We start from the raw sequence: 26,732 nt of genomic DNA, 5'->3' as shown, positions 1-26,732 counted from the left end.
ATGTGCCACTTTGTGTTGGTCTAATACATAAAAAGCAATAAAATTTATGTTTTTGGTTGTAACATGCCAAAATGTGGAAAATTTTTCAAGGCACTGTATTATCTCCACTGTCTATATCTGGATCTACTGGTTGTGTAAACTTACTAGGTCACATTGACCACCTCTGACGAAGTCCACTTGTTAACTAAACACTTTGGGCAGGAAAAACATTGACATCACTCGTGTGAACGCTGGTGTGATGTACAATTGTGACGTGATTGAATGATTAGTAAATAAAGCTTGCCATACATTATAAACAAAACACTGGCCACCGCCCACACCCTTAACTGGCCTTCACAGTAAGGAGCACATGGAGGGCATATACATGTAAGACAAAGACAATTCCATAGCTCAACTCACCAACCAGTCTGCTGACCAACCAAATTAGCCTGTTTAACCGTCTGTTAAAAGCAGGGGTTTAGTTAGCACACATTTGCAAACGCATGTGAAAGCTGCAAGGCCTCGTCAAGGCACCCTGTATTACTTGCAGTCCTAACACTACTAAATTTATAAGTGTCTCCACAGTCGAAGCACATGCATTGAATGGATAGGTGTGAGACAGGTGAGCCTGGAGGCCACCCTAGCCCCTTTAAAGGGACAGGAGCACACTGGACACCCAGCAAGAGCACAATGGCAGCAAAGGTGTCCAGTGTGTCCCTGATCCACATTTACAAACAGTAACAAAACACTGGTCACCGCCCACACCCATAACTGGCCTTCACAGTAAGGAGCACATGGAGGGCATATACATGTAAGACAAAGACAATTCCATAGCTCAACTCACCAACCAGTCTGCTGACCAACCAAATTAGCCTGTCTAACCGTCTGTTAAAAGCAGGGGTTTAGTTAGCACACTGGTTGGTGAGTTGAGCTATGGAATTGTCTTTGTCTTACATGCCATACATTATACAATTCTCCTTTTCATTTTCCTTTAGATTTAACTTTAACTACAGTATGTAGTGTGAGGGCCTACCTGATTGCATACAAACTGAAAGTTTGTTTAGGTTTGACCTCATATTATATGGTTTTGGTAAATTTTAAAAGAAAATTGTACAAGAAAATTCTATAATGTATTGAGCTAAGTATGTAAAAAGGAGTTTGTATGCTGTGCAGTCTTTCCTTTGCCTCTGCTTACGGTCTACATACATCCTGAGTGGAGCCGATTGGAGTCTCTGTGATGAAGAATGGGGTTATGCCTGAGAGTTTTTGTTAAAGCTCTTTTTGACCTACATAGTTACTAAGTGATAACTGTGATCTGGTGAGTTAACCTGATCAGAGAAATTGGTGGAAGCACTTTGAGCATCTTGGAGGTGGTGACTACTACATTGGTGGAATGGAAGGCCCCATGCATGCTGAATTTGTCCAGCTCTCCTTGAAAGCTTTTCTCTTGGTAAGAGAAAAGCAGCGTAAAAAAAAATTGCCCAATGCTTCATTTTTGTAAACCCATTTAGACACGTGTAGGCCCGTGAAGCACTTGGCCATTTATTTGATTGGCCATAATCATAGTTTATTCATTCTTTGAAATTAACCCTCAAGCGCTAAAGGTACCTAGTGTCAATTTGTGTTTACACGTATTTAGGCAGATCACATGTTTTTTCTGCCAAAAGGCTACTGCTCCTGAATGCGCTAGCAGTGGGGTTTTTTTTCTGCTTGTAAACGCCTTTGTGCATGGACACATAGGGGTTGATTTACTGCCCACCAATGGTAAGGGGATCATTCCCCCACTGCCCACCAGTGTAAGGGGATCATTCCCCCACTGCCCACCAATGGTAAGGGGATCCTTCCCCCGCTGCCCACCAGTGGTAAGGGGATCCTTCCCCCGCTGCCCACAAGTGGTAAGGGGATCCTTCCCCCGCTGCCCACCAGTGGTAAGGGGATCCTTCCCCCGCTGCCCACCAGTGGTAAGGGGATCCTTCCCCCACCCGACAATGTAAGAGGATCCTTCCCCCACTGCCCACCACCAGTGTAAAGTGGTCCTTCTCCTGCTGACCAGTTCACTGGCCATCAATGTACTTGGGATCCTTCTCCTCTAATCGGCAATGTAAAGGGGTCCTTCTCCCACTGACCACCCATGTAAAGGGGGTCCTTCTCCCACTGACCACCCATGTAAAGGGGGTCCTTCTCCCACTGACCACCCATGTAAAGGGGGTCCTTCTCCCACTGATCACAAGTAGAGAGCACTTTTCGACAGACCACCAATGTAAAGGGGTCCATCTCCCACGGTCCACCAATGTAAAGGTGTCCTCCTCCCGCTGACCACTTCATTGGCCATCAGTGTAAGGGAGAAGTTTTCTACAGACCACCAATGTTGAGTGAACAGTACCATTTTTACTGCCTGCATTTCTTTTCTGGCCTTTTTATACATTTTTGTTTTTCATTATTACTAAGAACACTATTGTTATATCGTGCAGTCCCTTCCTGAGTGTGGAATAGTTTTGTAGGTCACATTCCTTATTCTTTATTATATCTCGACTTGCTGTTCATGGCAATGTGCCCTACACTAGATCTAGTAATAGAAGGGGCTCTGTGAGACCCGGGACTTATTTCCAGGATTCCTCCTGTATTAAAAAGTTTGAGAGAAGCTGCTGTAAATGAACTTGGCCTAAAGATGAAGTTCTTCTTGGGTTAAGGCCTTATAAATGGATAATGAATTTCTCTTCTGTCTAATAGCTGAGGCTGTTTGTTTTCATGAAGGTGGAGACTGCTTGTGACACGCAAATGACACACGAATGTAGAGTATGAGGAAGTAGAGCATGGATTCGGGTGTTGCATCTGTCCTACATTTTGCATCTAGTTTGTGTTTGTGGTTTCCTCCGTAGAGAGCTGTCACAATATTGTAGTATGGATATGAAGTTTCTGTGTGCTGTCTTTGTAGCCTGCCAGTGTAATGGGCACAGCAAGTGTATCAACGAAAGCATCTGTGAAAAGTGCGAGAACCTGACCTCCGGCAAGAACTGTGATACCTGCATCTCTGGTTACTATGGAGACCCAACCAATGGGGGATCGTGTCAGCGTGAGTACCACAATGTCCGACATCACTGCACATTACAGCATTTAGAATTCAGACACACGTTTGGGCCTTTTTATAAACAGGAAATATTACTTTTAGTTCTTGCTGGGTGGAGCACCAGCCACGCATTAAGCTAAATATAGAATTCAAGTGCCATGCATGTTTACCATTTAATCTAACAAAGAATTTGTCATTTTTTTTTATTACTGTTTTTTAAAAAAAAGTGTTATGTGCTCCGCCTATTTGTGAACACTAGAGAAAAATGTATAAAAGCAAAAAGCTGCTCTCCTAATTGGGTACAAAGGGTACTCAAAATATATTGTGCAATGTGTGGAGGGTGCTAGAAGAAAATTAGTAATAATGAATGAATCTATATACCAATGACATAAATAAACTAGTAATGTTCATACATATACAGATGAATTAATCAACGTAATTAATCCAATGGCATAGTAGCCAACCGTGATTAAATATTTGAAAAAGTGAATAATTCCAAACAACAGTTCATATTGAAATTGTTCTGTGTAAAAAATATCTTCCAAAGAAGTAGTGAGCGATCCTTCACCAAACACTAAAACGACACCCGACGTGTTGTAGATATATAATCTGCTTACCAGAATAATTTGACCTCTTTAATTAAAAAGAAAGTCAAAAATCGCTTTAGCAGGATAGTGCCTGCGCACATGTATGTAGCCTGGAGATGTAAGGAATTCTTCCTCCTCAGAGTGCATATATGGGATATATGAAAGAAATAATAGTACCCATAGCATAATCCTATTTATTATAAAATGACATAAAAAAAAAAAAAAACCATGCCGAATGGCTGCTTACATGTGGCTGTGCCTTGACCCGGCACTGGGCATGCTGGCTTGTTTCTGCTAATATCTGTGTGGCGCCTTGATTCCAGCTCCGTGGTTCGCGTGCGTTCCACCAAGTAGACCGGAAACAACCAGAAGGACCGGAAGTGACATGGAATAGCGTGACCAGGTACCGTCTCGACGTACGTTTTGTGATTACGTCTTCAGGAAGCGTACCTGGTCACTAGGAAGCGTGTAATTTATAGTGTGAAGCCAAAAGGCGACATGCCAATTGAAAGGAAAATTTGGTAATAGGCAGCCGCGGTGCCGGTTTACATAAACATTAGACAATGTACATTGGTGCTAAAATACTGCACATAACTAACAATAGATATGTCGACTCCATGGTGTTGAATAGAATCAACAAATTTAAAATAAAAAGTAATTAAAAAAGTTGTGTATAAAATTATCAATGCATTATAATATACACTCATAAAAATATGTACATAATACCCCTATCCATGGAACTAAATATATATATATTCCTAACCATGGAATTAATCATTGGCTAAAAAACAGTTTAGATCCAATTCTGTATTCATACCCAATGGCTGCATGCTTCGCAATTCATACAACCACTGGGTCTCATTTTGTGAGATTGCTCTCTTCATATGTGTACTCCTCCAGTGTGTGGTTATTTTATCGATTCCATAAAATGTTACAAGTGTTGGATCACTGTTCTGACACACTATGATTTAAAAAAGCTTTTTTAATATAAAGGTACTCATTTATCCTAACCCTCAATTGACATGTGGTTCTACCCACATATTGGAGGGAGCAAGGACACTCCAATACGTAGGTAACATGACCTTGAATTACATGTAATCAATGGTTTAATACTAATTTTTTGTGTGGTCACTAATGAATGGAAATGGGCGATTTTTTTTTTTACTTGTTCCCAGTCTTTTAGTTGTTCTACAGGCCTTGCACCTAGTGCTATAATGGAAGCCTGAGCCATCAAGAAATGTAGATGTTTTTTTTGGAGGATCTGGGACATTATGGGCAATTAGATTTCTTAATCCTGGGGCCTTCCTATATATGAATTTGAGCTTTGGAGGTATTGTAGATTGAAGATCCTGATCTTTTAGAAGAATGGGCCAACATTTTTTAAAGATTTTTTTTCAACTTGTTGTCTGTGGAACCCTGATATAAATGCCACTTTTCCTTTGAATTCAGTTTTTTCTTAGTGATTAAAAGTGATTGTCTGTCCATTAGGGAGACCTGGTCCAGCACTTTGACCAGTGTCTCCAATGGATAGCCTTTTTCAATAAACCTACTGCTAAGTATTTCTGCTTGTAGAAAAAAAATCTTTATTATTATCGCAATTGTGCGTTAATCGCATATATTGCCCCTTTGGAATAGCCCCTATCCACTGGGGATGGTGACAGCTATGGGTTGGCACAAATCCATTTCTATCACTTTATTTGAAGAATGTTTTTGTGCCAATCCTATCTCCATATTTAGTAAGTGTTAAATCCAGATAGTTGATGGTTCTACAGCTAAACTCTGCTGTGAATTTTAGAATATTTATTGTTGTTCATTTATACCAGAAATGCTTCAAAACTTGTTTGGGAACCTTCCCAAAATAAGATGACGTCATCAATATACCTTAAATAAAAGGAAAGTGATCGATTTCTGTTCTTGAAGATGGTTTCCTGTTCCCATTTGTTCAATACTATATTTGCCACACTGGGGGCAGGAACGCATCAATAACGCACCCATGTTATGTTTTCGATGTGGTTTTTGGGTCAGATGGCCCATGAAAAACAAACCAGAAGCACAGTAAAATCGTAGTAAAATCACGTGCGATTTAGGCGCCATTAATGGCACCTTTTTCTCTATTTGCAAAATGCTGAAAACACCATTTTTGGCTGATATGCTTTGGCCACTAAAGTTTCAGAGCAACTCTAGCATCTTGCAATTTCACACACAGCGGAACTCAGACTGGGGAAGGGTGAAGCACCACATAGAATTAGGTGTGCTACTTTACTGATGTGTACCTGTGATAACCAGCAGTATGATGGTAGAAAGAGCAAAGCTCATTAATCTGCTGCTTCTCTTTTCAATGTCTAGTTACAGGAAGGGACAAGTACTAGTTATTGAACTGAGAGCCTGAGCCAGCCGCTCCCGCCCCCTCCACCTCCCAGCACTCCATTGAGCGAGGGAGGGAGGGCAGAGCTGAGAGTAGTGACTGACAGTCACCAGCTTTCTGCTCAGGGAGCTCTGAGAAGTGAAAAATCAGGTCTCTTGCCCTGTCAGACAGTGCTGTGCTGTGTTGCAGAGCTGCGTACATCTCAGAAGTGGATGTACAGAAATACAACTTCTTTGGCAAGTTAAACAGTTCAGTATGTGTTACATCTGTGTATTTAGTTGTCCAGATTAGCTTTAAAGAGAAGTGCAAATTTAAAAAAAAATAAAATCATACTCGCCCAGGTGGATGCAGCATCGGTCCCCCACCGCCTCTAAGACCGAGAACTGATCAATCAAAGACCGCTGATGCTCAGTTCTCAGTCTTCAGTGAGCAGAGAGCTGGTGACTGCTCTGCCCCTCCAGTGCTCACTGGAGCGCCAGGCTGTACAGGGGGCCGGAGAGGCTGGTTCAGGCTTTCGGTGGCATTCTTAGAGGCTGGTCAGGCATCTGGGTGGATCCCCACATTAAAGTCTGGGACCCTCTGAGTGATGTCAGCCGATAGTGGGCTTTATCCCGATGTTGGATGAATACGGCTTACAGGAGTGCTATATACTAAGGGCACTCCTGTGACCCTCTAGGGGAAGTACGGCTAAGAGAGCTTTGGTTGAGAAGAAAAAAGGCTGAGAAGTTGACAAACTGTGTATGTGTGTTGGTGGGGGGACAAAAAAGTCACCTAGCCTTTAGTAATGCTCTTCTCTAGCTTCCCTCCAATGAAAATAAGGCTTATAACTGGAGCAGAGGGTGTAAATTCTCAACTAAATAAATAGCCATAAAGCGTAATAAGTGGGCTGGCTTGTTATTACCCTTTTCCATTATATGGTGAAAACTTGTAGAGCAGGGATCTCCAAGCTACGGCCCGCTGGTCGGAACCCAGTCCGCTGCAAGATTTGTACCGACCCTTTAATGTAAGAGAGAACTCTGATGGGGTCGCTGATGTAAGGATGAGCTCTGATGGGGCATCTCTTATGTAAGGAATGAGCTCAAGCTTATTTGGAATTTCTTTGCTTTGTTTTATTTTTTTTATCTATTATTCTAAATCAGAGATATGCAAGTAATGGACCTCCAGCTTTTGCAGAGCTACGAGTCCCATGAGCAAGACTCTGACAGCCAGAAGCAATGAAACCCAGAGGCATGATGGGACTTGTAGTTTTGCAACAGCTGGAGGTCCGCTAATTGCATATCTCTGTTGTAAATCATATCATATGCTGATTACAAAAAAAGTAAGACAATGCGACCTTCATACACAAACGTTTTGAGACCCCCTTATATACAGGAATTACCCAAAGCAAGTTCATAAATTGACAACATTGTTGGGATTAACAATAACATGACAACATATTTATGTAGTCCTTTTCTAATATAATTTTATGTGACCTTTCTTATACTTGTCTATTTCTTCTTCAACAGCCTGCAAATGTAATGGTCACGCCTCGATATGCAACACCAATAGCGGCAAATGTTTCTGTACCACCAAAGGGGTTAAAGGAGACGAGTGCCAGCTGTGAGTACTATACTATGTGTCGGCATACTCTGATTGATTTTTTGTGCAGCGGGGTGCTGAGTGCTCTATAGACTGTCCATAGAGCTTTAATATTGTCATTATCTTAAATCCACTGAACCTGCTGGAGGGAAAGAGTGGACTAAAGGCAAGCTCTTCAGTATCAAGTAATTCTGAACCTTTAATATATTTAAAAAAAAATAATAAACATGTTATACTCACCTGCTGTTTACAATGGTTTTGCACAGAGTTGCCATGATCCTCCTCTTCTGGGGTTCCCTGCCAGCGTTCCTGGGTCCTTTTTCGGTGAGTGCCCCCCTAGGAAGCTGCTTTCTATGGGGACACTCGAGTGGGCTCGCTCTTGAGTCCCGCTGCCTGTGTCCATAGACATGGACAGCGGGGCGGGCTCATCTCCGCCATGCGCTCCCTTGTCATAGAATGTGATTGACAGCAGCTGAAACCAATGGCTTCAGCTGCTATCAATCTGCCCTGTGAGTTGGGAGAGAGCCGAGAGAGCTGGATGGAGATCGGACTCAGGTAAGTATTGGAGGGGGGGGTGGCGGAGGAGAATGCATTAAAGTGTTACTAAACCTAAAAACTTTTTTTACCTTAATGCATTGCTTACATTAAGGTAAACGTTTTCAGTATCCCTCTGCCCCCGCCCCCCCCCCTCTTCCCTGTGTGAAGGGGAAGAGAGGAGAGAAGAAATCAGCGCTGTGCACGGCTGCATCTTTTCTCCTCTTACTTCCTCTTTCCGCTGTCAATCAGAGGAAGTGGGGGAGCGGGTCTAAGTCCCGCTGTGTAAGTATATGGAGCGTGACTTCGTAGACACACAGCTCGGGAGCGTGGGCACTACCTCTCTCCATAGCCAGTGGTTGGCTATGGTAGTCCCGCAGAAGAAGAAGAGGAGCCAAGATTGCCGCCGGGGACCCCAGAAGAGGAAGATCAGGGCCTCTCTGAGTAATACCACTGCACAGAGCAGGTAAGTATAACATGTTTGTTATTTTAATAAAAAAAAATGATGACATTAGTAACAATTTAAGGTATAAAAAAACCTTTAGCTTCAGAACCACTTAAACTGGATTTTAAGTTGGCTGCAAAAATTAGGTGAACACTACTTTTTTTTTTTTTTTTTCCCCTGTACAAAAGATCGTTCTACAAACATGAATGTTTTCATTTGGGAAATGAAAATGAATCACCTGTGAAGGAAGGAGAAGCATTTGGACACCAACTTATCTTCAGGGGAAATATCATCCATCCATTAAAACGTTAACCTGACAGATTGCTTCATTTTCCCAGAATTTGTGCTGAAGGAATGTCTTTCTTTTCTTTTCTTTTTTTTCCCCCTTTAAAGATTGCAGGCAACAACACACCCATTAACCCATTACAAAAAAAAAAGAGAACCAACTCTTTTCTATTACACAAATCAATTATCTGTACAAAAGTGCATTTCACATACAAGTTTGAAATTTTAAAAAGTTGAGTAGAAAAACAATTTAGTACATGTCAGAGGTAAATATAGAGGGCATATGGAAGGGACATAGTTGCTCATAGTGCGGTAAACCTGCGTTCCGTGCGTATTTCCTGTACTGTGTTTAAAACGCACGTGCAATCTGCAGTGGATTTCAGTGGTAACAACACCCCAAGTTCAGTGCGTTTTCCTGCATTGGATCACATTGTACACTAGTACTATATAATTCAGTTGCTGTGTGCTTTTTTTTTTTTTTTTTTGCTGCAGTCCTGCCCGATTTTGGCTAATTTTAATGAATGGGCTGCAGTCTCCCTGCACCCGGATCGCATGTGAATCGCATAGGAGCCCACAGCGATTTTCCTGTGTGATTCATGCTGTGAACGGGCAGACAAGGTCACATCTGCAACCCTTGAGCTAGAGACAAGCTGAAGACTTCATATGCAGTTGAGTAGCTGTGGACGGACTTTTGCAAGTGATTCTGTGTAAGGGTAGTATATGATCAATCTGTTTTGTCCCAAGTCCCCAAGGTCAGGAAATGAGGGGTTCTTCCAGGAAAAAAGGGGTAGTTCTTTTTAGCATAAATGAAGAGTATTCATAAGGAGAAGTTTTAGTATGGTGAGCTGTCTGCACATCATCTAGTATTCCCAGAAGGCAAACTGGGGGATTTCATGTTAGGAAAGCCGAGTGACATTGCTAGAAAGCCTGTTATTTTCAGCTCTCCAAATGTAAATCTAATCCCATAAGGAGTGAAATAAATCAGCCTGTACCCCTTAAAACAGAGCAGTGAGGGCCTAAAGCCCAGTTTAACATTTACTGTTGTGTAATAAATTAGTTAGAAAACTTTCACCTGAATGATTTAAATTTTATAGCAGAGTGAGGGGCATATAAGTATCCTCAGATTTCATCCAATCATCCATTGTTAATTCAACGAGTTTGCCAATTCTTTTTAGCCTTCCTGAATTTGGGAGATCTGCAGTTTTTGTTTTTTTTAAGAATAATTCTTAGAGACAAGCTAATGGAACTTCCCTAGCAGAAGTTTGGAAGGGGATGTCTTCTGCAGTGAGCTTACATTCATAAGGTGACTGCAAAGTCCTAATGTAACTAGCTGGATTGTGATCAGATTGTTTTATATACACTGATGGCCACTGACAGGTAAAGTGAATAGCATTGGTTATCTCATACAATGGCACCTGAAAGTTGGTGGGATATATTAGGCAGCAAGTGAACACATGTTATCCCTGAAGTTGATGTGCCGAAAGCAGAAAAAATGGCCATGCGTAAGGATTTGAGTGACTTTGACAAGGGCTAAATTGTAATGGCTGCATGACTGGGTTAGAGCAACTCCAGAACTGCTGCTTTTGTGGAATGTTCCCGGTCTACAGCAATCAGGACAGACAAAAAGTGGTCCAAGGAAGGAAAACCAGCAAACCAGCGACAGGGTTATGGGCAGCCAAGAATCATTGGTGCACGTGGAGAGTGAAGACAGACCCGTGTAGTCTGATCCAATAAGAGTTAATGTAGTTCAGATCGCTGAAAAAAATGAATACTGGTTCCAGTAGAAAGGTGTCGGAACACAGTTTATTGCATATGGGGCTGTGTAGCCGCAGACTGGTCAGGATGCCAATGGTAACTCGTGTCCACGGCTGAAAGCACCTACAGTGGGCACGTGAGCATCAGAACTTGATCATGGAGCAATGGAAGGTGTCTTTGAGGTTTTGACTTGGCCTGCAAATTCTCCAGATCTCAATCCATCGAGCATCTGTGGAATGTGCTGAAAAAACAAGTCCAGTCCATGGAGATCCCACCTCACAACTTACAGGACTTAAAGGATCTGCAACTGATGACTTGGCGCCGTATACCACAGCATAACGTCAGAGGTGTAGTGGAGTGGTCAGTGCTGTTTTGGTGAAAAAGGGGAAACTACTCATAATTTGGTGGGTGCTCATAATGACTGATCAGTGTATATGAAGGAACATTTACTTTGGTATTACATTGAAGTGGATCCATCTTAAAAAGTACCCATGTCATAAGAGTTGATGTGAAGCACTTTGTGGTTTCTAATGTGACTATAGGAGCTGCGCTTTTGATGGCGATAATCAAATTAGTAATTGCGTGCAATTGGGCTGGGTGTTGAAATTTTATGTTGGTTTACTTTTTCCACTAAGCACAGACCTTGGATTCTAACTTTGTGTTTTCTGCAGGCACCTATGTAAGGCTCCAGTAATACCATTGGAGCGCATGTGATGTGTGTAAGGCAGGCCATTTGGTTCAGCGGGCTGTTCTATGCTCATGAATCGCTTAAGAGAAGTACCTGACCCTTTTGAGAAATCCTGCTACACCGAAATGTGTTTACTGTGGCGTCATGCGTTTTGGCGCCTGCAAAAACAAATGTATTCGCAGATGTGTGGGGGTGCCAATGGTACTGCTGCACGTCTGAAAAAGACCAGCACTTTTCTGTGTGGGAAAGTGCACGATTTTGCACATGTTCCCAAAACACACATATGAAAGTAGCCTTTGTCTTAAAGTAGAAGTCCACCTTAACACTAAAATCACAGCATCTATAGACATCCACGATCTAACTCGAACCTATCTAGCCCTGTAAAGAAGAAATCGGTATACATACCTTTTTTGAAGCCGATCCGATCCGATCCCACACTGAGCTCTCCACTGTGGAGGCGGGTGCAGAGGACACAGCCGACAACGGAAGCCCCATAGTAAGTCTATGGGTGACGTCACTCCCCATTCATTTCATAGCCGTTGTTGGCTGTGTCCTCTGCAGAGCTTCTGCCGCTGGGCACTGGATTGGACTGCTTTCAAAAAAGGTGTATATATACTGATTTCTTCTTTACAAGGCTAGATAGGTTAGTGTTAGATCGTGGATGTCTGTTGATGCAGGGATTTTAGTGTTAGGGTGGACTTGCACTTTAAGGTTCAGATCCAAGCTAGATTTCTTTCTTTTTTTTTTTTTTTTCATCTTAAAGGGTCCCAAGGAAGTCCAAAAATTAGAAAAAAAATTGCAGCTCTGACTGGAATGCTTACTTTCTCGCTTACTCTGTTATTCACAGTAATCTCTTCCCATCACTAGATGTCTTCAGTCTTCTGAGTTCAATGACTCCCATTCCAGACTCGGAAGACTGAGGACATCCTTGTAGTGCAGAACATCTTTTACCTGCTCCCTGAGAGGGCATCATGATGGCACCCTGCACTCAGTTTACTGATGTAGAGTGTCACTTAAATCAAGTCAGTGACATTTTCTACATCATAGATGTAGGAATCCCATTTGATCCCTATGTACCCTTGGAGCCCTATAATCCTATCCTCAGCCTGTGCTCAAGGCCTCAAATTCTCTCCAAGTCCTCCAGGCGCTCTGCAAATATGCCAATTCAGCACAAGACCAGATTCCTGGGACGGAGTATGTTTGTGGTGGAAGGTTTCCTCTGCTCCACTGATACTTATGTTTTTGTTTTCTAGATGTGAAGTTGAAAATCGATATCAAGGCAACCCATTGAAGGGAACATGCTATTGTAAGTGCAAAACTATTCTCTCTAGCTGATAACTAATATTTTTTCTAGAAATATGGAGATTCTGCCCTAAAATCATTGACAGATGTTATGTGGATCGGTTAGCTGATATTTATAGAATTTATTTTGATTATAGATGCACATCGTGCTGACACGATTGTGACTACTCTAATTCCGCGTACGCACGGTCGGACTTTTTGTCTACAAAAGTCCGACGGACGCCGACGAACTAAATCCGGCAGACAATCCGATCGTGTGTGGGCTTCCCCGGACTTTCAGCGGACTTTTCCTGCCGCAAATCTGACGGACTTTAGATTTGAAACATGCTTCAAATCTTTACGTCGTAACTCCGCCGGACCCAGAAATCCGCTCGTCTGTATGCTAGTGCGATGGACAAAAACCGACGCTAGGGCAGCTATTGGCTACTGGCTATCAACTTTCTTATTTTAGTCCGGTGTACGTCATCACGTACGAATCCGTCGGACTTTTGTGTGATCGTATGTAGGCAAGTCCGTTCGTTAGAAAGTCTGCCGCAGGTCCGTCGAAAGTCCGTCGGACGGGCTGTCGGACTTTTGTAGCCGAAAAGTCCGACCGTGTGTACGCGGCATAAGGCTGCATTCACACTTCATCGTTTTGAATCGCAGGCAGATTTGCCACAAATCTGCCCGCAATTTGAAAGCGCTGATGTGTGAATGGTAAATCGCGGGGCTTGCGTTTAAGATTCCATGCAATTGAATGACACCTCGAATCATGGCGCGGATCTGCTGCGATTGTCGCGCAATAACTCACGCTTCAATCGCGGCAACACACACCACGGGAAGCATGGTGCCCAAAAGTAGCCCCTGAACTTTTTTGGGCGCCATGCATCCCGTGATGGGTGCTGTCGCGATTGCAGCGCGATTTATTGCACGATAATCGCGGCAGACCCATTCAATTGAATGGCATCTCAAATGCGAGTCCCGCGATTTGCCATTCACACATCAGCACTTTCAGATCGCTGGCAGATTCAAAACGCTAAAGTGTGAATGCAGCTTAAAACTGTGGAGCTTGCCATGTATCCGGGTCATGGTATAGTCGGTAGTAGTTGGTCACATTCACCTAGTCTTATTCTGTAATATTTCGTAGCGTATCCAAGCAAATTCTTCAGTTTTAATGAGTGTCAGGAAGATAGCCTGGCATTTCTTTTCACACAGGTTGCACATACACCTTGGTCCAAGGTAGATGTTTATTGTCCAAGAACAGGATGTGAGGTGTGAAAGTTGTGGAACCCCCCGTTGTAGTCTCCTCTCAAGTGTCATTTGGTCTGTATTAGGCTTCATATACACTACAGCTCCTAAACTTGCGTTTTAGAAGTTTTGGCTTTACTTTTTTTTTTTGCCAAAGCTTCTGAACTTCACTCCATAAAAGCCTGTGTCCATGTACATATAGGCTTTTAGCAGAGTTTAGGAGCTGCTGCGGTTAGGGGAGCTTCAACCTAATTCAACCTCCCTCTCCTGAACGCAGAACAATTGCATTCAGGATAGGAATGTTTTGACAGTCGGTTGCAAAATCACAGCACAACTTTTCCACATTTTGTGTTTTCCCGCGGTCAAAGTAGGCTATGTGTACATGAAGCCTTAGGTTTTTACTAGGCTAAAGGAGGGATTTGTTGTGAAAATGGTAAAACACTATTATATGTAAAGCTGACAGTGTTGAAAGACCCCATCCCTGTTAAGGGAAGTTTGACATAGATGGCTTCTTTCACCCCTCTTGGTAACCTGTTGCCCTTTCTGTCCAAAATGTGCACCTCCCTGTCCTCAAACGAATATCACTTCTTACTTTACAGCCTGCCGCCCGTACACCGTTCATTTATTGCAAGCGGGCAGCACAGCCAGGCACCGCAATGTACCCGTATGTCATTGTGTACTTCCTGGTTTTCAGGCACACATGCACATGCTCCCTGCCAGCCTGTGCCGTGACTGGATGCAGCACGAGTTTGTCAGCAGATTACAGCCAATAATTCTGGCTGTACACCTGCCGATCGGCTGTGGCCAGTCACTAATCTCTGTGTTTGTAAGCACAGACTCTGGCTGGGTTTCTCCCTGCCCTTCAAAACTGAAAGCAAGGGGAGAAATCCAACCAGATCAGTAAGTAAAAGCGGCACACATACACTTGTTAGGCACAAAGTTAACCCCTTGATTGCCCTGCTGATCACCCCTATCACCCCACCAGTGGCATTAGTATACTATCTGTGCAGTGATATCACTGTATTAGTGTCACTAGCGACGTCACTGTCGGTGTCCTTCCCAGCTAGTGTCTTTTAGTGCCAGATTGCCCACCACACTATCACAGGCCCACTATAATGCCGCGTACACACGATCGGACTTTCCGCCAACAAAACCGTGGATTTTTTTTCCGAAGGGAGTTGTCTCAACTTGTCTTGCATACACACGGTCACACAAATGTTGGCCAACAATTACGAACGTGGGAACGCGGAGACATACGATGAGCCGAGAAAAAAGGAAGTTCAGTAGCCAGTGCGGCTCCTTCTGCTTGATTCCAAGCATGCGTGAACTTTTGTGCGACGGACTTGTGTACACACGATCGGAATTTCCAACAACAAAGTTTTGTTGCCGGAAAATTTAAGAACCTGCTAGCAAACATTTGTTGGTGGAATGTCCGACAGCAAATGTTTGATGGAGCATAAACACTGTCGGACTTTCCGACAACAAGCTCACATCCAACATTTCCCGTCGGAAAATCCGACCGTGTGTACGCGGCATAAGTCGCTGATCACCGTCATTACTAGCATAGTGTCTGTACAGATTAGTATCTTGATCAAGATCACAACTATACTAGTGTCCCCAAAAATGCAGTGATAGCAGGATCAGCCCCTGATCACTGCTAGCACTTATGATGTATAGCAGAATACATTTCGACCTAAATTAATAAAGAAATGTGGTTTTATTGGATATGTTTTATAACCGAAAGTATTATCAAAATCTTTGGTCTTTTTTTCATTTATATAGCAAAAAATAAAAATAAAAAAACCCAGTTGTGATCAAATATTGCCAAAAGTAAGCTTTGTGTGAAAACAATGATATCAATTTATACTGCTGCATGACTGTGCAATTTCCAGTTAAAGGAGCACAGTGCTGAATAGCAAAAATTCCCCTGGTTATGAAGGGGGTAAAATCTTCCTAAGGTTGGTGATTAAGACCCCTTTCACACTGGGGCGGTGCGGACGTTAGTGGTAAAGCAGCAAAGCGCTTTACCGCTGCTATAGCCGGACGCTTTTAACCCTCCAGAAGGGGTTAAAAGCGCCCGCTCAGCGCCGCCCATTCATTTCAGTGGGCAGGAGCATACACTGCTCCAGCACCGCCCCAAAGATGCTGCTTGCAGGACTTTTTTTTTCCTGTCCCACTGTGAAAGCACCCGGACTTTCACACTGGGGCTGCAGAAGAGGCAGCTTAAAGGTGCTATTTTTAGCACGAAAAAACGCCTGTAAAGCTCCTCGGTGTGAAAGGGGTCTACGGTGTAGAAACTCTGTCTACGCTTACCTTGCATCATTTACCTTCCTATGTTGGGCCATTCCTTTGTGGAGAAGCTTTGCCCTTCATATGTACAATTTGCATTCCTCCCTACACTCTATTGTTTATACCAAGTTACTTTGCTTGTGTTTCCGTGTTGGGTCTTTAGGAATTACATGCTTCTGTCTGTGTTTTGCTGGGCTTCAAGGACACAGGGATTGCAATGTTTATTAAAGGTTTTCCGATGTAACTGACTTGCGTAACCCTGTTTTCTACTTTCATGTCTAAAAAGGTTTGCTAGCATAAAAATAGTCTGGAATAATTGCAACAGCGACACCTGTGGGCTGAATTGGAATTTGCATTACATGGAAACAAAATGTAGAAAGTTTGTCTTTTTTAGATGATACCCTTTACTGGCAGACTTTATAAAGCATGAAGAAGGCCTGAAAGCTTACATCTTTATTAACGTCAGAAAGGCTATCCGTTAAATTTCTCACTTGCTGCAGTAATAAATGGCCAATGCAGTGTAAGACTTGGAGCTCTTTCACACATGCAGGACCGTTCAGGTCCGCCTGTCCGTTTTTCATGCATACCTAAACACTCCATGCACCTATGTCTGCTGATATCCGATCCGCTAAATGTCGGATCGGATGAAAACAGACGGGCGGTCCGTTTTCATCCGATTTCTACTAGAGGAGAGCGGGGCTCTGACAGGTCCGCCTCTCCACAGTGAGCAGAGACGGACCTGTCATCCGCCGGCTCAGCGGAGATCAACGGATCGATCCCTCCTGAGCAAGCAGAGTCCGTCAAAATGGACAGCCCTGTGTGAAAGGGGCCTTAGAGTTTGGGATGAAATCAAAATAAATCCATGCCATATATCCAGGGCTATAGTTACTATAATATAACTTATAGGCTAGTGCATATAGGTCAATGCTGCGGTATGAAGGGCTGTAAACTGATCATTTTTATTTTGGACAAAACTGAGCATTTTGTGGCAACAGGAGAAAAAGGGGAGTGCAAGGAATGCTGGGACTCGTCACAAGACTCACTATAACCTGAAACTCGCTCGACACGAATAATATCTCCCCTTTCTCTTGTTTATTCGCCTTTACAAATAAGTTGGCATGCTTTATCTAGAAATACATTCTGGCGGTACTGTAGTTCTTGTTAAAACAATTATATGATGTATGGGGTGGAGTTTATAGGGTGTCATGATTTAGGTGTTTTTAGGACCCTGCATACATCAGACTCTCCCTCTTTAAACGCTTTCTCTTGCTTCTTTTTGTCTTCTTGCTTTCTTTTTCTTTCTTTTTGTGGCTTTCTTTTTCTTTCTTTCACTCTAATTTGTTGACATGAGCAACAGCATTATTTTTCTGTGGCTCAGTTTTTATAGATAAGCCTGGTTGTGCCTGTTAATCATCCTAAATATCATTTCCTCACACAGACACGTTGCTTATAGACTACCAGTTCACCTTCAGCCTCTCTCAGGAAGATGATAAATACTACACGGCAATTAACTTTGTGGCCACTCCTGAAGAGGTGAGTCTTAATAGTAGTTATAAATGTACTGGAGGTTTGATCATAAGTTGAATGAATGTGTGTGATTATACTCACTGTTGACTCTAGTGTGCAATATTAGGTTTTTACCAAAATTGACTCTATTATGTACATATGTGTTTATGACTGCGTTGTCCAATTTAGACTGCAAGTGCCTTTGGGGTTAGGTGACTTTCCCCTCTATCCTCTCAAGACGAAGAGTAGTAGAAATAGTTAATGCTGAATTCCAGGAATTCTGCAACTTTGCAAAAGATGGAGGCACACGGTAAGGTTGATTTACTAAAACTGGAGAGTGCAAAATCTGGTGCAGCTCTGCATAGAAACCAATCGGCTTCCAGTTTTTTTTTTTTTTTTTTTTTAAAGCTTAATTAAAGAAGCTGAAGTTAGAAACTGGCTACCATGCATAGCTGCTCTGAATTTTGCACTCTCCAGTTTTAATAAATCAACCCCAATGAGTTAAAGAGAAACTGCAGTCTGCTCACATAATTTGTTATAAAAACATCTTTGCCATTCTGAAGCTTCCCTCAAACCACTTTGCATATTATTTTATATATACTGTAATTCTGTACTTGCCAAATATGCTGCAGAAATCTCCCTCCACTGAGTCTGGCTGCCTCCATTTTAACTGTGGGCAGCTGAAGCTGCTGCCTGTTCCACTTCCTGGATTTACACAGAGGCACACCTCCAGCTCTGCAGCTCTCATTGGCCCTCTTATGACTCATCCCCCTCCCTTCCTGGCAAACTCTCAGGAGAGTAAGGCTACTTTCACACTGAGGCACTTTACAGGCGCTACAGCGCTAAAACATAGCGTCGGTAAAGAGCCTCTCATGTCTCTCCAGTGTGAAAGCCCGAGTGCTTTCACACTGGAGCGGTGCGCTTGTAGAATGGTAAAAAAACCTCCCGCAAGCAGCATCTTTGCAGCTCTGTAGGAGCGGTGTGTACCCCACTCCTAAAGCACCCCTGCCCATTGAAATCAATGGGGCAGCGCCGGCGGTTTTAACCCTTTTTCAGCCACTAGCGGGGGTTAAAAGCGCCCCGCTAGCGGACGAATAGCGCCGCTAAAATCACAGTAAAGCGCTGCTAAAATTATGGTAAAGGGCCGCTAAAAATAGCGCCGATTTACCGCCAACGCTCGCCTGCCCCAGTGTGAAAGTAGCCTGAGAGAGAGAGCTGTGCATGATGTCATAAGCCTAGGCTTTTTACCAGACAAGAAAGCGGAAGTGGGCTGTATAAGGTATTTCCTGGCAGAAAAAAAAATGTTTTACTATCCAAAGTTAAAACAACAAGAGCAGAAGATTTAATAGATGAAAAAATGACTGAAGGTCAGTATGCATGCAGGAGAGTGTTCTTAGCTGAGAAAACCTCTTCTACTCTCCTCTCCTCCTGAAGACTCCTGGAATGTATGTCATCATTTGCCTAGGCAGGAAACCAGGAAGTAACTGAAGAAGTAAATATGTTATACTTTCCTATCTATTTACTAATGCTAGCAGCATGAGGATTAAAATAATCCATGTTGTTTGGGAGAGTCTAGTTCCACTTTAAGTACAATTAGATGCATGTCACTTTCAGGTCTTATCTCTGTTACTTTTATGTGGCAGGTTTATTACACTCCCATAGGACACTTTCCAACTGTGAGTGGAGAGAAGCTCACAGAACAGCTATGCCTGCCCCTCCAATTTGCTGTCCATTCACAGAAGCCTTTGTGTTTTGTGAATGAGTTCACATAATACAAAGGCTTCTGGGAATGGCCAGAGTGAGGGGAGGGACAGGCTTAGCAGTTCCAGCGACTCTGCTCTTGAAGGAACTGAGACCACATTGAGCAGCCTGGGAGCTCTGGAAATGACCTTCATGGGGCACAATAAACCTGTCAGATGGGAATAGTGAAGATAAATCCACCAGGTAGCAGGCACCTTGTTAGACCTAAGTCATGGTATGCCTGCACTTTTTAACAAAGCAGCTGAATGTCTAGAATTCAGCTCTAAAGTGTGCAGACATTTTGAAACAATAACAGGGGAGGCCTTAAATGGAAAGAGAGTATAACAAAAGGTGTTAAAGGAGGGAAAAAATGTACAGTATAAGAGCCAGTGTTTGACGGGATTTTTTTCATGTCAGAGCTGTTGTTCCTATACACCTATACAGCAAAAGCTGTTTGATGCAGCTTACGAGGCCGGTTGCAAGTCTGAAGCACCTGATCGCAATCTGCATATGACTATGAAAGCCTTTAAAATCAGGGTTATGGTGGGATTAAACCCTGCTCTGTTTTATAGCTCAGTATTTCCACATATGCTGCAGGTCAGACTTGGGCTGCTTTCACACTGGGGCGGCGGGCTTGTTATCGGTAAAGCTCCGCTAGTTTAACTGCTGCTTTCAACCCCCAAGAAGGGGTTAACAAGAGATTAAAAGCGCCTGTGTTGCGGCACTTCAGAAGCGCTGCCCATTCATTCCAATGGGCAGGAGCGGTATAGGAGCGCTGTATACAGCGCTCCCACACCGCCCAAAAAGATGCTGCTTGCAGGATTTTTTTATCCCATCCCACAAGTGCACCGCCCCAGTGTGAAAGCACTCAGGCTTTCTTACTGGGGAGGCATGAGAGGCAGTATTCAGACGCTAAAACGCCTGAAAACTACCTCGGTGTGAAAGTAGCCTTAGTGAGGACAGGATTCTTTAAGTTTACATTTTTACATTTTTACATAAAAACCTGAATGTGCTGCAATTTCTGCTAAGAAGATGATGAATATGGGTGAGGTGGATATGCCTGTATTTCCATATTCATCAATATAAATAGATGATGTCTCGGCCACCTCCTGTTGTAAATAGATGCCGACAGGCCACCTCCCACCTAATGATGCCTTCCCTATGCTTCTCTGCTGCTCCGTTGGGGGCTTGTATCTTCAGGCTGCAAAAAAGGGAAAATTCAAGCATGCTTCATGCTACATCAGGTGCTTCAGAGAACATTTAGAATTCTTTGCAGGTTTGAGTGACATGCATTTGATCTTTTGCGTTTTTGTAGACTTGTATGGGGGATGCAGCAGTTCTGAAGCAAACAAAAGCCCAACGACACAGCCCTGCGTCCAGTCCCTGTGTAAGCTCTATTATGGAGCTTACACAGAGATAACGACCTTCTCACCTCCCCAGTTGTGAGTGTTTGGGCCTTGGGATTGGTCAGTTAGTCACTGTATACTTGGAGCAATTACAGTCTGTGACTAGTTAGCTGAATTGTCAGTCTCTTACAGTTGTTTCAGTACTTTCTGAATCAATAACCCTATTACCGCCACCGCTGAAAGGTTTATGGCTGGTGTTGGGGGGGGGGCGCTGTCAATGCTTTTACATACACTTCATGCAGCTACAGCTGCCGAGAGTGTATTTGCACTCCACAAGCCGACTTTCAGCTTTTCTAATCCGACGTCTGCACATCAGGTGAGACAGCAGGGGTCTGCTGTCTGAAAGAGAACCCATCTTAAAAATATAATGTACAATGTTTTCTTTTATTATTTTTCAAAAAATCTTATTGTGAACAAAAAATATTATATCACATAGCAACAGTAAAAAAACAAAAACAAAACAAAAAAAATGTTACGCCTAAGTATTTAAAAGCTTAAAGTGTTACTAAACCCAGTAATATGAAAATAGTTCATCTGGCCCCCCCCCCCCCCCACAGTGCCCACAGCTTATAAATCTTCTTTTTACTTAAAATACTGCCACTATATACCTTTTTGGATGATCTGTATACCACGGTTACATGATGAAATGCACAGTTTAGTGCTGAGAGTTCAGGTAGGAGGAGATTTCCACTACAGCCTGTATACACGCCCACATGTGTGATGTCAATATGTGACCTGGCTAGCTCTGAGAAGTCAATGTTCTCTGCAGCATAAAGGACATAACTGAGCATGTGTAGGTGGGCTACCTTGCCTGTGTTAGCTGGCCTTCCCCAGATAGACAGTGCAAGAGGGAAGGATCTGTGCCTACAGGATAAAACAGCCTTTTTTACACAATGCGGAGGATTAACCCCTTAAATTCCACAGTGAGTGTAACAAGCATGCTGTGCTGCATATACAGACTGATTTTACTGTTGTGGGTTTAGTAACACTTTAAAGTTGAGCCTGCCCTGGCCCCACATACATGCACACACATACAACCGTAAATGCACCTGTTGAGGGTGTCTATGTATGAAAGTGTTAATTGCGATACACATTTCATATCGCCACGCACGCTGAAGAGAGAGCAATACTTCTAGAGTCATTATTCACAGTTTACCTCTAAACTGATGGCCTGTAGCAGATTTTAAAGTGTCACCTATGGAAAATATAGGGTACTAAAACTTGTTGTTTTGTGGGCACACGCAAATTTAAAATTTGACATGTTGGGTATCTATTTACTCTTCCCAACCTCATTTTTTTAGGTTTTACCAAAAAAAAAAAAAATGGTTATTATCTTGCATTCATGTGCCCTAAAATCAGTTTAAATGTATTTTTAATGAAATTTTGCGCATCGTCAACTGTTACGCAAATATCAGGTGACATAAAAAAACTGGAGCTACTGGTACTGTTTTTTTTTTTTTGTTTGTTTTTTCCCCCATCATGTCTGCTTTCAGAAAATGTGTTTGTGGGTTTTAAGTAATCTTCAGGGATAAAATTAATTTTTAAACGTGTGCAAAAATGGCTCTGGCAGCAAAAGTTTAAACCAGATTAGAAGTTCTGCCCTTTTTGATCTACTTGCTTGTTCCAGGTCAGATTCTAGAAGTCCTGAAGCTGGTGGCAGTCAGGCAAGGATCACTGATCCAGACGCTTTCCCTTTATATAGTGGGAGAACCCTTATAGAAGAATTTTTTTTTTTTATCACATTTCCATTCTAATGCTTTGTGCCCAGATTGTAAAGCTGTTTATCTGAATTGTGGTAACTGCTTGTCGATCTGCTATAAAGGAGCACCGGGTATTATATTGCATTGTGCTGGCGTCTGTTATTCTCAGTTCAGCCTTTTATTCTCACAGTGTAAGTGCAGATTGTGCAGCCTGCAATCTGCTTCTAATAATAACTGCTGGGAAGCCGCCGGTGCACCAGAATAAATCACGGTGCGGGCTGCTGTACTCAATGGCTGAGTACAGTCTGAACGTGTGATGATCTCTGATGGCCTTGCTTTGGACTGATGGTAAAGGGAATCTTTTATGAAGCATCATAAATGTGTTAGATGTCTGCTGCCATTCTGTGACTGCAAGAAATATCACTACACAAAAACTAGTATGAGGCTGGGTTCACACGTGTGCGGCCACGGGTTCGTGTATGTGTCTGTTCACCGGTTCTTGCCTGAATTCGCACCTGAACCGGACCCAAACACGCAGCGGACCCTTTTTCGAACTGGACTGCAGCTACCCCGGACGTGTGTGAAACCGGCTCCATTGAGAGCCTGTCACACTCCCCTGTCATACGTGAACCCAGCCTGAAGCTGTAGGTTGCATAATAGCAGCTTATAGTTAAAGTGGATGTAAACCCTCACCTATACCCAGTGAATATATAGAGGAAGGAAAATGGGATTTTTAAGGTGCAAATTAATTTGAAAAACAGTAACAACTAAATTATATAAGACCTTTTTTTATTTTTAGAAAAAATAAAACATTATTACAAACACAGCATTTGGCAAGTACAAATCAACAAGATTTTATGGATACAGCATAGAAGGGTAGAATTCCCAACATGTTTCACCCATATATCAGTGCTTCTTCAGGGGAGCTGTCCAGCTAGAGGTACAAGCCTTCTATTGAAAAAATATATACATATAATAATTACATCAACAGTTAATTCTTAACCATAGTATCTCGTACATAATATTTTAATTACCTAACAACCTCAATCTTATACCCAGTGAAGCGAACAGCTTCAGATGATGCACAGAGATGAAACAAATCTCCCTACATAAGTTTTACATGAATATCTGCTGTCTTCACCTTTTAAATATTCTTTAGAAAGTGCACATGGCGCTTTGTGAATGGTCTTTCAGCCTTCTGGGATCTGTGACGTGTCCCAGAAGGCTGTGGGTGAAGAGGAGGGGGGCTAAATGTCCGCTTGGTTCACCTTAGGCAGGTGTCTACAAACTTCCAAAACCATGGGTCAGTTTATTGCTCTTCAATAATTAGGGTGGCCAGACTGTGACCAGCGGGAGTAGAAAATGCCCTGGCATCAGTGGGAGTAAACAATGCCATAGGCTTGGTGGTCAGTGGAAGTAAAAAATTCAATTGATTTTAGTGGGAGCAATAGTGCCCCATGATTGGTGTCAGTTGGAGGAATAGTGCCTCATCATTGGTGTCAGTTGGAGGAATAGTGCCCCATAATTCATGTCAGTGGGAGAATTGGTTCCCTGTCTCTGGTGTCAGTGGGAGGAATAGTACCCCATTGTTGGTATCGGGGGGAGGAATATTGCCCCATAATTGGTGTCAGTGGGAGGATTAGTTTCCCGTCTCTTGTGTGAGTGAGAGGAATAGTGATCTATTGTTGGTATTAGTGGGAGGAATAGTGGCCTGTCAATGGTGTCAGTGGGAGGAATAGTGCCCCATCAATGGTGTCAGTGGGAAGAATGGTGCCCCATCATTGGTATTAGTAGGAGGAATGGTGACCCATCATTGGTATTAGTGGGAGGAATGGTGCCCCATCATTGGTATTAGTGGGAGGAATGGCGCCCCATCATTGGTATTAGTGGGAGGAATGGCGCCCCATCATTGGTATTAGTGGGAGGAATGGCGCCCCATCGTTGGTATTAGTGAGAGGAATGGCGCCCCATCGTTGGTATTAGTGGGAGGAATGGCGCCCCATCGTTGGTATAAGTGGGAGGAATAGTGCCTCATTGTTGGTGTCAGTGGGAGGAATAGTACCCCAAGGGCATGATAAAGGCAAGCAAAGTGCAGAATTCCGCCCCTGGGCTGCTGTTTGGATACCCCTGGCCTAAGGGATCCGAGCAGAAGTGGGAATCTATCAAAACTAGGTACCCGCTACCCCAATAAAATGTTAATAGTCCAAATGGGGGGAGGTGAAGTTCAGCTTTAACTCCTGATTAGTGACCATTTTTTGAAGGTGAAATATCAGTTTGCTTGTTTGAAGCTACTACTAATTACAATAGCTGGATTTCTACCAGGAGGTCTAGAAAACACGGGCAGTTGGTGGCCACCAAGGCCCAAATTTAGAGATGCTGACACATTGCCTGTGCAGGATAGAGTGACAGGGCCTCCTGATTGTCCACCCCCATAGCTACAAATTTCCAACAATTGATGCTTCCTCACTGCCTTCTTGCTCCATCATAGTTGTTCTTGTGGACTTGGGCTTTTGGGTATGGGGGAGTATATGGGACCGTGACATCATGCACTGGTTACACTCCAACACTGGAGCTTACCTGGGGTGGGCTCCTGCAATGGTGAGAAAGCATGGACCAGTGTGTATACCTAGCTGGAGACCAGGGAAATGGGCTGGAGGCTAGGGTAGGCTATGACGATGCACTGTCACTTTTCTCTGATTGTGCAAGTTACTTTAAAGGAAATATAAGCTTTTTTTTAGGTTATTTGCTTTAGAAATAATTTTTAATACATGACAAAGGATTCCCAGAGAATGATGGGCTATGCAGAGACTGGCTTCTTGGCTCTCTTTGTCTGATTAACACTTCGGGCAGGGTTGTCTGGTAAGGGATATATCACTCTTCACACTCTTTTGTGGGCTATAGATAGGAAAAAGGAAAATCAGCCTAGAGCACCACCAGCTGCATGGAAGACTACATAATATTCATATGCAATGCACATGTATTTTAAACATTTAAAAAACTATACATTTCTTTAAAAAAAAAAAAAACACAGTAGTAGGAAATTGTCCTACACAAAGCTTCCTTGGCTCCGGCTATCAAGGAAAAGAGGGCAAAATAAAATGTTTTAAATTCCTTTCCTGCTTTAAATTTCCGTGATTGGCACACACATTCCCCATACAGTGTTTTCTTTATTGTGTAGGAAGTGGAGCCAGGCAGTAATGTTCCATGGATGAGGGAAAGTTATTTTACATTTTATCTTTCCCTGGCAGAGTGTTTTATGCTGCTTTACACCTTTTAATAGATCAAGCTACTACTACTATTCAAGAAGGTAGCTTCAGGCTGATTTTACAGGGACAGCTCATCAGCCTGCTGACATTGCATTTGGACTGCTTTCACGCAAAGCGCTGGCCGTTAGTGCTAAAGTGCTGCTTGTTTTAGCGGCGCTTTAGCATGTTTAAGCCGCTTTTCGTCCTCTAGCGGGGCGCTTTACACCCAAAAAAAGGTTAACTCCCATTTTGCGGTGCTTTCAAAGTGCTTTTAAGGCGCTGCCCATTCTTTCCACTCTAAGTACAATACAGTGCTCCCAACCCGCCCCAAAGATGCTGCTTGCAAGACTTTTTGGAACATCCCGCAAGCGCACCACCCTAATTTGAAAAAAACACACTGGAATGAATGGGAGGCAGTTTTCAGGGCTTTGCAGAGGCCATTTCCAGCGCTAAAGCGCCTGAAAACCGCCTCAGTGTGAAAGGGGTCTAAGGCTTCTGTCACATTTGTGCTAATGCTTACCGCCCACTGAAAAGTGACCAACAGTGGATTGCTTTTCAGAGAACTGTCTAGCAGCAGCTGAGAGACATTCTGGTAAGTGCTCATACGGGTGCATTCACACCTAGTCGTCGGCAGTAAAGCACCACTATTTTTAGTGCCGCTTTACCGTCATTTTAGCGGAGCTTTTAACCCCCACTAGCGGCCGAAAAAGGGTTAAAAGCACCGCTGCCCCATTGATTTCAATGGGCAGGGGCACCTAAGGAGAGGTGTATACACTGCTCCTACAGCGCTGCAAAGATGCGGCTTGCCGGACTTTTTTTTAACGTCCTGCAAGCGCACCACTCCAGTGTGAAAGCACTCGGCTTTCACACTGGAGAGACAGGAGAGGCGCTTTACAGGCGCTATTTTTAACGCTGTAGGGCCTGTAAAGCGCCTAAGTGTGAAAGCAGTCTACCACCCCTGAACCTCTGTGTGTGTTTTTTTTTATTTTTTTTTTATTTTTTAATAATATTATTTTTAATCCCTTCGTGCATAA

General features: G+C 43.1%; 1 protein-coding gene across 1 annotated transcript in view; it reads left to right on the top strand.

Moving 5' to 3' along the window:
* ATRN (attractin) overlaps positions 1 to 26,732 on the top strand; it is a gene marked incomplete in the record, with an annotated part of 355,064 nt that overhangs the window by 188,923 nt on the left and 139,409 nt on the right. Inside the window, 4 exon segments of the mRNA XM_073611025.1 lie at positions 2,915 to 3,052; positions 7,504 to 7,597; positions 12,537 to 12,589; positions 17,540 to 17,634. Of these exon segments, the coding sequence (XP_073467126.1) occupies positions 2,915 to 3,052; positions 7,504 to 7,597; positions 12,537 to 12,589; positions 17,540 to 17,634 (380 nt within the window).

This window comes from Aquarana catesbeiana, linkage group LG01 (assembly GCF_042186555.1).
Source record: "Aquarana catesbeiana isolate 2022-GZ linkage group LG01, ASM4218655v1, whole genome shotgun sequence".
In the NCBI taxonomy this organism is placed as follows: domain Eukaryota; kingdom Metazoa; phylum Chordata; class Amphibia; order Anura; family Ranidae; genus Aquarana; species Aquarana catesbeiana.
This window is presented reverse-complemented; position numbering and strand designations above follow the sequence as displayed.